Here is a 14,841-nt window from a genome sequence, read left to right as displayed (position 1 = left end):
GGTCAAAGATTTACGAGGGAAACGTACTTGCTACGCGCTAAGTCTGTCGTTCGTTTCCCTCTCGGTGTTTCCACCCGTTTCAGTCCTCGCTTGTTCACCACCCAATATTGGACTTTTGGGTACAAGTTTATAAATAAACCAAAATCGCACTACAGCCTTTGCATGCGGACTTCTTCTGATTTTCGCAAAACTTTGGACCGTTCAACCCTTTCAGTTCTTTTTGCGCAACCTGCGGTTTTCTATCTAGTTGAATGACGAATATGTGTCCCGGATCAAATAGAATTTCCCTTCAGTCCTCTTCATCACAATGTTCACATTTTTAACATAACGAGATTATGACGGTACCGAACGGTTGCTGAACAATTCTTCTCCATTGCGGCCCTTCACACAGAATGTTCTAGAGCATGGGGGGGTCAAACTCATTTTTGTGCCGGGGCACATTGTACTCGCGGTCTCCCTCAGAGGGCCGTTGTGGCTGTGAAACCATAACAAAAAAATTAATAACCGCCTCATCATGTTTACACATGAAATTTAGGAACTGGTTTTGGAATCAGAAATCAAAGGTATTGGCTTGTAATTTCTCAACGATATCATTTCTGATAGAATCATTTGAAATTTTGGTACAGATTTGAACAAAAGAATCATGGACGTTGACAGACACCTGTGTTCTGGAAGCAAGTAGCCACGGAATCTGTCGCAGGCTGCGATGTAGCTATAGAAAGACTGGAAGAGTCACCGAAAGGCCTACAAGTGGATGTCTATGGACATTTTAATGGGTCAAACACCTGTTGGGATTTTTTCCATTCATCTCCTTGTTGGAGAACAACAAGTTTTGGGGAAAAAGATGACGAAACGTTGAACAGTTGGACATTCATTTCAATCGTAAAGTTCACGGTTCAATTTAGGTTCCTCCTGAAATTTCCCCTTTTGATTAAATGAAGTTCGATAAGCAAGCGTTTAGCCTTTTAATTGGTGTCGTCCAGTTTTTACCAAATCAAGCAGCTGCGAAGCATTTGGCAGACCGACGCCGCCACGGAGATTTGCCGGGGACGGAGATGCGCGTCAAAAATAAAGAGCCGATGAGCGCATCTGTGTGGGAACGTCTTGTTTTCTGTCATATTCCCAAAGTGAAGTACTTGGCTGGCGCAGAAGGAGAACGTGTTCTTAGGACCTTCGGTACTAGCGAGGGGAAAACCCAAGCAAATGTTTATCCAGTATTGGACTGATTGTCATTTTTTTGTTGTTGTTTGCAACTTCATTACGTTACGAAATAGGAGGCCGTGAGAAGTTACCATGGAACTTCATAAAGGAACTCCAAAAAATGGGAACACGAGAGTTCCGCGTTTGTGTGTTTTACAAAAAGGTCATTAATTGCCACCGACCGCTCCGTTCCTGTGAGCGTGCCGGCTGCTGATTGCCGCTCGCCACTTAAAAGTCCGACCGTGCTGGAGAAATCCCGTCCACGTGCCAAAATGTAAACCTCGTGTCACGCCTGGCACGCCGCTATCGCGTTTTCACAGCACGATGGAAATCCTTTCGCCGCAGATGGCGGGCGAGGAGGACGGAGATAAAGGCAATCGGGTCTGACCCTCTCGTCGCAAATTCCAGCGCATTGCGCCGATGTGGAATGCGAGACTTCCTCTACGCCGCTTCACCTTTTTATGGGCTTTTCCTGTATCCTCTTCGGGTCAAGCGAAACAGCTACTGTAAAGCTGCTCTCGTAACTAGTCGAGGGTAGCCAACGTTCAACAGCGAAACCGATCCTGGACTTTATGTGGACGGCTTCCAAACAAGTTCGACCTGCTTTTTTTTTATTGAGTCTTGGTCTCCAGTGAGTGGCCGGACGAAGATAATGTCGCTTACCGTGACAATTGTTTAAAGCTCGGTAGAAAAACGTTAGTCGGCTATGAAATGCACAGAAGAATGATCGGAATGACCCTATCCTCAATCGTGAGTTGCGGACAAACAAATGGGGTAAAATGATTAGGTGTCTATGATCGGACAGGTCTGCCTGGCGCTGTTTAGCTTTCTTTTTCGTTCTCCGTCTGAAGAGCAGATGGAAATTTTCACATATGTAGCGGGTCGTTGTTGGTAGTCAGATTTGAAAAGTTAGAGCCCGAGGGACCTGAACATTATGTACCGATATGGGAGCGCACGTGTTTCAAGCGAGGGGAAAGCAGTCTGTCGTCACTCATTGTGAGACGATTATCTAGCGTGTTTAGTCTGTCTGTCTGGATGGGCTCAAAGCTTTGCATCAGGTTCCTCAGACATTTCCTCTGTCTCTCATTTCTGGCCGTCATTTCTCTCCCGTAGTCGACACACCGCTTCCCACCTGACCTTTTTGCAGCGATAAATGGTGTGAGAATTCCAAAAGTTCGAGCTGCGACAAAGCGTGCTATTTCAAAGTCACGTGGGTTCCCGCGGAACGGTTTTCTCTCCGGTCACGTCATTGTCTGTTGCGGTGACACGCAGTGCTGCTCTTAGCTTCACAAACAGAGACGACTGTGTCTAGAACTTGTGATATAAACAGTTGGGGGCACCGCAACACGTTGCCGGTTTGTCATTTGGAGAGCGCTCCGAGATTCCGTGTGAAGCATCAACACGTGAGCCAATTAGAACGAAGCGCCTTCATCCGTCACAATTTTGAAGGAGCCTTCAGACCCCGCGCTGCGCCGTCTTGGCCTTATTTAGTCATCTGAGAGGTTTATTTATGCGGCTATTTAGAACAGTAGGGGACTTACCCTGGCACCCTTCTCGGGAAAACATTTGCAGCCTCCGCTGCAGTCTCTTCCTCCGCAGGGACCGCTGTGCTTCTTCCCACCCTGCAGACACAAACATACAACGTGCAGCTATTAGCAACCAGGGAATCCATAGCAAACATTCGGGAGGAACTAGCTCATTTCATCTTCTTTCTAACAATACCGATCAGCTCCTTTTGGTCTGCCGCGGTACGGCATGGATTGGTCAAACCGTATTGGAAATACCGATGGGTGCATGAAAGTGGACTGGCCGACTCGCTGCCTGAAAGTTCTGAACACCTGTCGATAGGCTCTGATTGAGAGCCATCAAACTGACAGGAGCAGTTCTACCACATGGTGACCAAATTCTTCAATGCCCGTTCCTGGTTGCTTGAACTACGTGGGTGTCGCCGATGCCGTGTAACGCAAAATTTAACACTTTCATCGTTTCGTGTTCTTTCATCATGGAAAAATAATTTATTTTGAGAAAATGCACACCATTTGATTGCTCGTGGAATGAAAATATAAGGATTCTTCAATCAATTTAACCGTACCACCGAGGCTGGTACCCAACAGAAAAGTCTTTTTTCCGAGGTTGGCAAGTCTGAGGATTTCCACAAAAAGGTACGCTACCGATCAGTTCTTTTTGCCGACTTTCGCAACTCCTTTGCTAAGTGGAAACAGGACTGATGGTACACAGATGTTTGGTGATCTGTTGTATCGTGGAGGTTGTTGTTTTTATACATTTTGGTTTGTGGACATAGCTGCTGTTTTTGTTGCAACTGGAGAGCTTGAATGAGTCACAGCCGGAGATCAGAGAAGTCCAGTTAGCATATGTCTTTGATAAAGAGAACCCTTCCCGACAGTTTAAGTAGCCGGTCGATGACAAAACCACCCGCTGTCACTGTTGCAGTCTTTGTGAGGCCCCCCCCCCCATAATCATCGAAAGGCTTCAAAAGTCCCCACGTTAGCCGCTGACGACATCAATGACGCTTGTTTCAAAGTTCAATCAAACTACTTCATGTCTTGTCAGGACCACATCGGTTGGTCAGAAGAGCCCAAACAAAGCGGGGTCTTGATCCAACTGTAGACACAACAAGCACACGTTCAGACGAGTCGCTCAAATGCAGACTTGCCGAGTCTTCAAATTGAAGCGAGGGCTCAAACTTGTCTGCAGCGAAGAAGTCCCACTTAACCTTTCCCACATCGTAACGAATATTAATGGAACACACACCGCCTCCCACACAGGAAATGAAGGAAATTAAAGTCTAGCTCGTCCATAGATGAGAGAATCAGTTGTTCACGCTGGTTCAGTCCTACGCCTTCCACCTACACAGTCATGCCAAACCCGACCAGGGCGCCGAATGTCCCTTGTGTAAAAGTCCAAACTGTTCAACTTGTGCCCACGGTGGTGGATAAGGAATCAGAATAATCCTCAGTCTGAGAGCCTCCCCGCTGACAAAGGACCATATTGAGACCCTCCTCACAAGCTCACAAAGAGCTTCTTTTACCGGCGACGCACTATCCTCTAATGATCCCCTATCCCCCCCCCCAACAAAAAGTCCCTCTTCGTCCCCCCTTATGGAATCTACAAGTCTGCATTTTCTTTGTGAGGTGTCTGAGGGCCCCTTTCAAAGTGTTACTTGATGTCGCCGTTGGTGCGCTTTCATCTCCACCGCGCGCGACGCTGGTGGACGCTCCGTGGCGTATGTTTCGCACATCGCGTGACGGAGGAGGCAAACATCCGCAAGGGCCACCGTGCCGGACGGAGAGTCAAGGCAGGAAGTCACTTCGTCCCAGCGAGGATCGCTACATTTTCCACATCGAGGCGGGCGACTAAATCAAACAATAGCCGGCGTCATCTCCGCACAGACAAACATTACAAAGGAATGGCTGCCACAAAGGCAAGTCCGTCATAGGACAGCAATGTCCCATCAGTCCACGTCAACCCGAAATAGAATGTGACGCATTACATAAACAAGTACAGTATCCTGTTTTCTCTACCCATCTGTACAACATGGCCCACATCATACGATAAAGCTCTTCTTCTTCTTCTTTTCCTTTCGGCTTGTCCCGATTAGGGGTCGCCACAGCGTGTCATCTTTTTCCATCGAAGCCGATCTCGCGCATCTTCCTCTCTAACACCCACTGCCTTCATGTCCTCCCTCACAACATACATCAACCTTTTCTTTGGTATTCCTCTCACTCGTTTGCCTGGCAGCTCCATCCTCAGCACCCTTCTACCATGTCCAAACCATCGAAGTCTGCTCTCTCTCACCTAGTCTCCAAAACATCCGACTTTGGCTGTCCCTCTAATGAGCTCATTTCTAATCCTATCCAACCTCGAGAACCTCAACATCTCCATTTCTGGCACCTCCACTTCTGCTTCCTGTTGTTTCTTCAGCGCCACCGTCTCTAATCCGTACATCATGGCCACCTCCAGTTTTGCTTCCTGTTGTCTCTTCAGTGCCACGGTCTCCTTGTTCTTGTTCTTCTTGTTCTTTTTGTTCTCCTCCTTTGGCCTTGTCCTGTTAGTGGTCGCCACAGCGTGTCATCTTTTTCTATCTTACCCTTTATGATGCATCTTCCTCTCTAACACCACCAGTCCTCATGTCTTCCCTCACAACATCCATCTTTTGCCTGGCAGCTCTATCCTCAGCACCCTTCTACCAATATACTCACTCTCTCCCCTCTGGACCTGTCCAAACCATTGAATTCTGCTCTCTCGAACCTTGTCTCCAAAACATCCAACTTTGACTGTCTCTCTAATAAACTCATTTCTAATCCTATCCAACCTGCTCACTACGAGCGAGAACCTCAACATCTTCATTTCTGCCTCCTCCAGTTCTGCTTCCTGTTGTCTTTTCAGCGCCACCGTCTCTAATCCGTACTTCTTGGCCGGCCTCGCCACTGTTTTATAAACTTTGCCCTTCATCCTAGCGGAGACTCTTCTGTCACATAAAACACCAGACACCTTCCACCCCGCTTGGACCCATTTCTTCACTTCCTTACCACACTCACCATTGCTCTGGATTGTTCACCCCAAGTATTTGAAGTCGTCCACACTCGCTATCTCTTCTCCCTGGAGCTTCACTCTTCCCCCACCACATATATTCTGTTTTACTTCAGCTAATCTTCATTCCTCTCCTTTCCAGTGCGTGCCTCCATTTTTCTAATTGTTCATCCGCCCGCTCCCTACGTTCACTGCATATCACAATATCATCTGCGAACATCATGGTCCAAGGGGATTCCAGTCAAACCTCATCTGTCAACCTGTCCATTACTATAGCAAACAGGAAGGGGCTCAGAGCAGATCCCTGATGCAGTCCCAGCTCCACCTTAAATGTTTCTGTCACACCAACGGCACATCTTATACATGTCCTGTATTATTCCGACATACAAACATCCTACACGCACGCACATACTGGTACGATAAAGCTCATAATGAGGATTTTTAGACTGTCCGCCCATCACTGATCTGCCACCTTCCCTGGACTAGCCTTAAGATTTCAATCAACAGTTTTGCTGAAATGATATTTTCCTTCCACACTGTCCATCCAATGGCATTCAAAAGATAAATCTAACTTAAAACATGTTTTAATTCTTTATCTCCCCGCCCCCCCCATCCTTCCCGGCTTGGCTGATGCCTTCAGTTCACATCGAACAAATGAAATAAAAGCAGCTGGGTCAACAGTGCTCCCCCCCCCCCCTCCCCGGGTGACTTTTGCTTCCCTCCCCAGCACAATTTACGTGGATCTGTCACGTTGTGAGTGCCAAAGCTGTACAAGCATGTGATATCCAAACGGCAGCTGTACACGGTTTCTCATCTCCCTCGACAAATGACTCATTAGAACCATGATGTGATGTGAGCGAGATTAACGATAACATCGCTTGGAGACCACCTGCGTGACCGAGTGATCATTTATATCTACGTATATATATATATATATATATATATATATATACAAAATTTTCATGTTGATCTGGATGAATGCCATAATAGAAGTAACTCGCACTCCTTTTAATACTACTCCGTCTTCCTGTTCATGGTGTGTTCAACGCTGTTTTTTGTTTGTGGTCTAAAGAGTCGGGCGTTCAGGGGTCAGCCTTGATGTCACGAGGGCCTCCTGGCACGCTGATCATGGGTGATGAGACTTGACAAAGCGCCTCTTTGAGACCGATGCTTAGCTTTCAACACGAAACCACGTAGAGGAGCATAAACGGTGTTTGTGCCGGACTCCCCGCGGTTGTCATCGGATCGAGTGTTCAAGATCACAGAGGAGGGCGTGTCACCGACACTGTTTGAAATGCGTTATGCGGCCAAAGACTTTCCTGAGGTGAACAATTTGACCGAAACCTGTTGGGTGGTAATGAAGAATGTTTTGCGACTGCTATACCACATATAGGAAGTACAAAGGCAACCGGAAAGAGACCCCGAGGACGACCCAGGAGGGACTATGCCTCTCGGCTGGCTTGGGAACGCCCCGGGATCCCTCCGGAAGAGCTGGAAGAAGTGGCTGGGGAAAGGGAAGTCTGGGGATCCCTGCTGAAGTTACTTCCCCCGCGACCCGACCCGGGAAAGCGGTAGACAATGGATAGATGGGAAGGCAACCGCAGTACTTTTCACCCTGCCCTTTCGACATTTTGATCATGTGCCACATTTTGCCCACGGATTACAGCCAAACCCACCCAAGCTCACTTTGGATAACCGTAGAATCGTCCACACAACCGGATGCAACTGCCTTCATTTCTCAAAGATTTGCCTGTTAGCGGCCTGCCAGGACGACAGCTGACACCTTTTACACTAATGGTGTGGCTTAAAGGGCAGCCGTATGGGAAACAAGCGTTGACTCACCGCGGGATGCGTCACATCTGTGAAGGAAACGCGATGTCTGATACGCCGGAGCGGGGAATACGCCGCTGTGCGACTTGACGAGCGCGCTTACTCACCGGTTGAACGACGGAAATGTTTTTCGTCAAGGTCGTCTGCATGATTCAATGTTATGACAAAAATGTATTAGTAAATTGTTCTATAAACTGTTATCTTTATCCCTCAGTGGCCAAAAGTCAATTCTTGAGGAATATCAATCTCATTGTCACTTCTTGTTTGCTCTATGTATTTAACACCAACCGTTACTCTTCTACTGTTCGTGCAATGACATTGTGGGTCGTGGCCGAAAGAACAAGATCCCGGATACAAGCAGTCCAAATGAGTTTCCCTTAGAGAAAGGGTGAGAAGCTCGGTCATTCGGGAAGGGCTCAGAGTCGAGCCAGATGAGGTGTCTGTGGGCATCTGATTCGGACGCCTCCCGGACGCTTCCATGGTGAGGTGTTCTGGCCACGTCCAACCGGAAATAGACGACCCAGGACACACTGGAGAGACTATGTCTCTCGGCTGGACTGGGAACGCCTCAGGATCTCTCCAGGAGAGATGGAAGAAGTGGCTGGGGAAAGGGAAGTCTACGTATCCCTGCTGAAGCTACTTCCCCCCGTGACCTGACCCAGAGAAGCGGTAGAAAATGGATAGATGGAGTTTCTTGTGTTTTAGTGTACATGGAACTAACAGACCATAATTTGAATGTTTTTGTAAACAATATCACACAAGTAAATTGTCCAAGTGATCTCGTTTCCCAGGGACCACCAAAGCAAAACTGCAATGGTTATCTGTTTTCACGTAATTTAACCCAACTGTACACAATATTAGCGTAGTAATTGTACACTTGTTTGAATGTTACTTGTTTAATTTCAGTTTAAAAAGAGGGAAGAAATGTGTCGAGGTTTTCTACTGTCACTTTAATTGGGAATGTAATAAACTGCACGGGATTACGCTAAAGCAGAGTTCAAGTTGTTCATTGTTCCAGCCCATTAGTGTGATTCTTCTCTTGGGAGGAGGAAATGTTGCCCCAGTGCGTTAGTGGAACAGTACATGGAAGTTGCTTCAACCAAAATGACTTTGGAGGAAGACATCGTGTCAAGCAGGAACGTTTTCTGTTTGTCTTGCAACAATAGTCCAACGTAGAAAGTCAATCAGATTTCCTCTGCAAACAAACACCCTAAAACCAAGTAAAACACGCGTCAGGCTCAACAAGCAAAATGCCAAACGTGGCCTTGTTTGTGTTGGACTTGGGATTCTAGCTGAGGCATATCTTGATTTTACACCAGATCTCCCGAAGGCCTTCATTATGATGATAAGGAACTTTCTGGAAGACTTGTCTTCACGGTTGCTTCATGACTACAAATTCTGCATCCTGCTGCGGAGCCGTCAACGTCCTGTTGCGAGGCCAATCTATCAAAAGCAGCCCTAATGTTGCATGACCGCAACTGGAAAAACTAAAGGAGACAGGCAAATAGTTTGTCACCAAGTTGAAAACTGGGCCAAGGGCTGGTGGAAGAACAAGATGTAAGAGTGGGAACACGACATGTCGGGAAATCTCCCGGAGGCTTGATCATCATGTTTAAGTGAGGTCCACGCAGCCATTGGTGTTGCTTCCGTGGACGCGGTTGGATATTTCCTTGGATGGCTGCAGTCCCTGAACTGGGACACATCAGTCCGTTTGTTTCACACAGCAAACCCTGCACGGCCATGACAGAAGATCCGGCAGATTCGGATGGTTTGAAACAGAAGCAGTTTGCGCTTGCACCCAGGAACTCAGAGTCACGGAGAATTGTGAGGATGCCAGAGACGGTATCTGGTGTGATTTCCGAGATACTTTTAGTTACTTGTCAAAGAGCAAAACAATTCAGATTACAGGACTGTATTCTGAAGAATCCAGATGTCTGGCAGAGTTACAGAAAAGGACCACCGAGTGATAAAATGATTGTCCCGAGAAATACTGCCGCTATTTCAATATTTCGAGGAACTATCGAGAGTCTTGCGTGAGTCATTGTCCATAAACTAGTCCAAAGCCAAATGTGTACATATTTTCCGATCAGGAATTTCTCACGGCGAGAGCACAGATGGATCTCTCATCACCAAAAGAGCCTCGATGACTGTTTCCTCTTCAGAGGCATCCACCATCTCCTTTGTCATCGTAAACATGCCGCCATCTTTTCCCCGCTGTTGAAATGATGCGACAGCTCTCGTTTGCAGCTGAACCTCACCGAGACAAAGGAAATATTCTGGAACTTGAGAAACAAAGGGGATTGTAACTATCAACCAGCAAGCTGTCATTTCCTGCAATTTCGCCAAATGTTTTTCCAAAACTGCTGAGTTTAGTTAAGGTGACGTTTGCTGTTGTTTGTTCCCGAAGGCCTTGTAAGAGCCGTCACTGAAAGCGAATCAAGACGGGCTTGACGAGAAGACCGGTTCTGTTGGCGTTATATTTGTCGATGAGTTATTGCCATATAATTAAGAACAAAATTTGGGGTTGTTGAAAAGGAGACCTTTAGACACAAAAGAGATGGTCACGTTGCAAAGAGCAGGACAGAACAGGGAAGGCGGCATGTTCTTTCCTCGAAGAAAGAGCACAGAACAGCGTTAACTACCGCTGAGCTCTGCTGGCGAGGCTCCAGAGTAAACACGGTTCTCATTTCTGCCCTTTTGCCTGACACAGCTGGACCTTGCCCCCCCTTTTGTGCTGGTGCAGGTCTTACGACAGCCTCAACTTCATTTCCCAGTGGGCCGTGCTCCTAATCACCGCTTCCTGCGGTTAGCGTGCGCTAAACGGAGACGGGATTAGATCCGATTTCAATCTGATCTGGACCTCGGCGATCGCATGGACCTGTCAGACCGTCTTTGGGAGGAAAAAGATCCGCAGCTCAATTCCAGAACCAGATGACGAGTGACTTCCAAATGGAACAACCTGGAAGTGTTTATAGATATGTATGAAGACGTGGGAAGCCAGAGTATACCGATGTGAAGCGCTGTGAGGTTGCGCACAATCGATTTCGGGATGGTGTTTAAATTTTACATTTTTTTCCAGAGGAACCAATGGGAACAGAAAATTCTATTTAAAAAAAAATTGGTTCAAAACTCAGTTTCACGTTTATTCTGAAACAACGGATGTTGTTATAAACTTTCCACAAGGCCATTTGAGCCAATCAGAAGCCTGAGGAGGAAAAAAATGATGGGAAAACCAACCAAAAAAGTATCTGATTTAGTCAAATGAGAGTTGTTTTTTGTAACAGTATTGCAGAAGTCGGTATTTTGTTTGGACGAAAACAACAAACTGGTCCGATAACCTGCACCCATAAGGAAATTTTTATCCAATCAGAAGCCCAGAAGAAGAAAAGTTGGGAAGAGGTATGGGAAAAATATGCTAATTTAGGGAAAAAGGAATTATTTTTGTTTGAGGACTCCAAATTCTGAAATATTACAACGGAAAAAGGTTTCATAAAACAAAACTTGCTTGAAGAAGAATTGACACCAGTCACATTCAAAGATAAAATAATAAAAAAATATTTAAAGCCTTTATATTTTGTGACCTGAAACAGAAAGCGAGAGATCCCAAATTCTACTGAAAAGTTTCATATTTTTATGACATAAAGTTCCCAAATAATATGAAATCACTGTGATGGTTAAATATTTTGGGGGCTTTCTGTAGATATTTATAATATCATTGCATGGCGGACCGGTTGAAATGCTGTCGTGGGCCGTGATATGGCCCACTGGCCATAGCTTTTCCGATTCACTATAAAACCAGTCAAGAAGACTGAAAGAGAAAATAAAGTACAGCAGTCAGACGGTTGAGGAGACAAACAATCGGGGCTTGGATAAGAAGTTATCAGAAAGTATGTAAAAGTTAACATTCCTTCCGTGACACGAGATAACCGAATCAGTCCGGCAGTTGGAGCGCAGCTGCTGTGGAAATCGGAAGGTGGACGCCTCTCGTGCGGAGGAGGATCGAATACGGCAGGCACGCTGATGGCCGCCGAAGGCCGACATTCCACGATGGAATCGTACCGTCGGCGGGCCGAGGCGTAAATGTGGCCGGATCCAGCGTGAACCCGGCGGGACATCCTCAGCCTGACACGCGGGTGACGGCGGCAGAGTCGAAACGTCACCGAGGGAGGGGCGGAGGGCAGGCGGCGGAACGTCCTTTATACCGATAAATGAGCACGAGGGCCGCGATAGCGACAGCGTGTGAGGCTATAAAAGGAAGCGAGGGAACTGACCGGCGAGGATGGGTCGGGGGGGGGGGGGGTGGACTTAGTGCACTCGCTGAGGATGTGGAATTCTCTCATTGTGGCCTCCTTCCATTCATCATGGAAGCAGCGATACATTTTTTTCAAAGAGACGTTTTCCAGATACGTACTGAGTAGTACTCGTATTTGGTTACCTGCAGTTGAAGAGTAGCAGTACGAGTAAAAGCTCAGAATCCTTGTCTTCTTCTTTCCCTTTCGGCTTGTCCCGTTTGGGGGTCGCCCACAGCGTGTCATGTCAGATGAACATGTATTTTTTTTGGAGCAGTTTTACGCCGGATGCCCTTCCCCTCTGCATTTTAGCCGGGGACAGAGGCTTACAGCATCTGGTGTTCCCAGGCGGTCTCCCGTCCCAAGTACTAACCAGGGCCAAACCCGCTTAGCTTCCGAGATTGGACGAGATCTGGCGTTCTCAGAATCCTTATGAGAACTTTATTTAGTTTCCATACCGGCGAAATGCTTGAAGAAGACTATTCAAATAGGTCTTTGGCTTGCAAAAATTTAAGAACATAAATATTAGACTCTCCAAACAACAGGGCAGTCTCATTTTTTGTTCACGAGAAACTGAAAATAACTGAAAATACTCGAGCGTTTTTGCTTTCCTGTGAATCGCTGAACTGATGCTTAGCTGGACTAAACCGACTGCCTCACATCGGCGTTGGGTGGAGATGAGTATTTTCTGGCACCTGCAAACTGCTGTTGTCGACACTAACAGTACAAGCATCCATCCATCCGTTTTCTCTTGCCGCTTATGCTCACAAGGGTCACAGGAGTACTGGAGTCTATCCCAGCTGTCAACGGGGAGGAGGCGAGGTACACCCAGAACTGGTCTCCACCCAATCGTAGGGCACATAGAGACAGACAGTCGCATTCAAGGGGCAATTTAGAGTGTCCAATTAATGTTGCATGTTTTTGGGATGCGGAGGAAACCCACGTAGGCACGGGGAGAACATGCAAACTCCACATAGGTGGAGCCTGGGATTGAACCGTGGACCTGAGAACTGTGAGGCCAACGCTTTCCAGCCGATCCACCGTGCCACCTCATTCTTTCCAGTTTTTGAAACTAAGTCTTTCCCAACAGTCAAGCGGCAAAGCTGTTGTGACTATTTTACTAAAAACTCGGAGCCTTTGTCACCGCCTTCCAAAATTCAAACCTCCGTCAAGGATATTTTGCCACGCTTTTCCTAAAACTAAGAACTGAATTTGAAAAATAAGTCACGAGGCAGAACTGCTTATTATGCTGCTCGTGAAAACCAGATCCACTCGTCCTTTGCCGGACCACACATCTACTATTAAGTGCTCCCGGCCAGCAAAGGGTTAAGAACACAACTCGTGTGAGGTAGCACAAAATATGCGGGGTCCAGGGGGGCCGTAAAGAACCTCCGACACATTGAACTGCGCCCTCCTTCCTTTTCCTGTTTAGAGACCTTCCCCGCATAATCGATGTTTTCGTCGCACAATGCTCGGCTCAGGATGTTCCCCATAAAAGTGACATTTTGGCCCAGATAACCTCGCACCGCACTTTGTGCACGTGCCACAAAAAAAAAAAAAACAAAAAAAAAAACCAAACGCGTGGAATCAGATCACAGCTGCTGACATTTTTGTTCATCTGCCTCTTTTATGTATCGGAGTCGACAGCAAACCTGTCAGCGGCCAGGACAACGAGGAGCCGTCGGTCGTGACTTGTTTTGTGGACGATGATCGGATACATCTGTGCCAGAATTCTTGTGAAAAAGTGTCTGCCAGACAGCTAGCCGTAGTTTTTGGATTGTGCAATAACCGTAGAAATTTTTTATATGTCCGAAATTTGGCCGCGACTGCGATCTGGCACAGCTGAACCGGACTCATGACTGAAAACACGAATGCAACTCTGTGTTTTTCATTTACTAAACAAAAGTAGAGCTGTGAATTTCAAAATAAGAGCAAGCGAATTGAAGCAAGGTATTAAGTGTTCAAATAAAATGCTTAATTGTGAATAATAATTCTTTGAAAAACCTAAAAATATACGGCTAATAATTTAGAAGGGTTTTTTGAGGCAATTTAGAGGGTGCGTAGTATACATGGGTGCGCATTATACACGAGAAATTATGTACTATTGTGTTTCGTCATGTACCTTCGGCACACAGTGAATGGTGGAAATGGAGAAATACAATTATTTCCCCGAATTATAAATTTTTAAACCGTGTACAAGGTGGAACTCGGGGTGGTTGGCAGCCCGTGGCTCGTCATTTGGTGATATGATTACTAGAAGTGAAGATTCTTGTTAATTATTATAGTTCGCGGCATGGTGGTTCAGCTGGTAAAGCGGCCTCACAGTTCTGAGAATCCTGGTTCAATCCCGGCCACGCCTGTGTGGAGTTTGCATTTTCTCCCCGTGCCTGCGTGGGTTTTCTTTGGGCACTACTCCCACATCCCAACATCAATTGGACACTCTAAATTGACCCCAGGTGGGATTGTGAGTGTGGCTGTTTGTCTCGACGTGCCCTGCGATTGGCTGGCGACCAGTTCAGGGTGTACCCCACCTGCTTGCCCGTTGACTCCCCGCGACCCTCGTGAGGATAAGTGGCAAAGAAAATGGATGGAAGGATGGATATTAATTGTTACATTTTGCCATTTATCTGCCAGAATCATGTGTATATACAGTGTAGACATGTCCAGGGTCATAAATTCCAAAACATCAACATCGTGCACCCGAAAGCCAAACGTAGCTGGTTTTCCCTTCAAGGCCACAATCGTAAAACCGAACATCACAAAGTCGCGTTAAAGTGTGGGAAATCACCACTCGAGGCGACAAACGCGCACACAAGTGCATGGCCGTTCAGCGCCATCATCCTCTCACGGCGCGAGAAACACCTGGGCGGAATCGACGCCCCCATCGGCGACGGCGAGCCCCGCGTGCGCCGTGCGTGTCGCTTGGCTTCCCGCCGCACAGCAACAATGGCCTTCTTCCCCCGATTGTTAC

General features: G+C 46.9%; 1 protein-coding gene across 1 annotated transcript in view; it reads right to left on the bottom strand.

Moving 5' to 3' along the window:
• col4a2 (collagen, type IV, alpha 2) overlaps window positions 1-14,841 on the bottom strand; it is a 51,376-nt gene that overhangs the window by 31,066 nt on the left and 5,469 nt on the right. Inside the window, exon 4 of the mRNA XM_061840818.1 lies at window positions 2,742-2,822. Coding sequence (XP_061696802.1) covers window positions 2,742-2,822 — 81 coding nt within the window. The remainder of the gene's footprint in view (window positions 1-2,741; window positions 2,823-14,841) is intronic.

Source organism: Syngnathoides biaculeatus, chromosome 14 (assembly GCF_019802595.1).
Source record: "Syngnathoides biaculeatus isolate LvHL_M chromosome 14, ASM1980259v1, whole genome shotgun sequence".
NCBI classification, from domain to species: domain Eukaryota; kingdom Metazoa; phylum Chordata; class Actinopteri; order Syngnathiformes; family Syngnathidae; genus Syngnathoides; species Syngnathoides biaculeatus.
The sequence above is the reverse complement of the archived record's forward strand: the minus strand, read 5'-3'. Positions and strand labels throughout refer to the sequence as shown.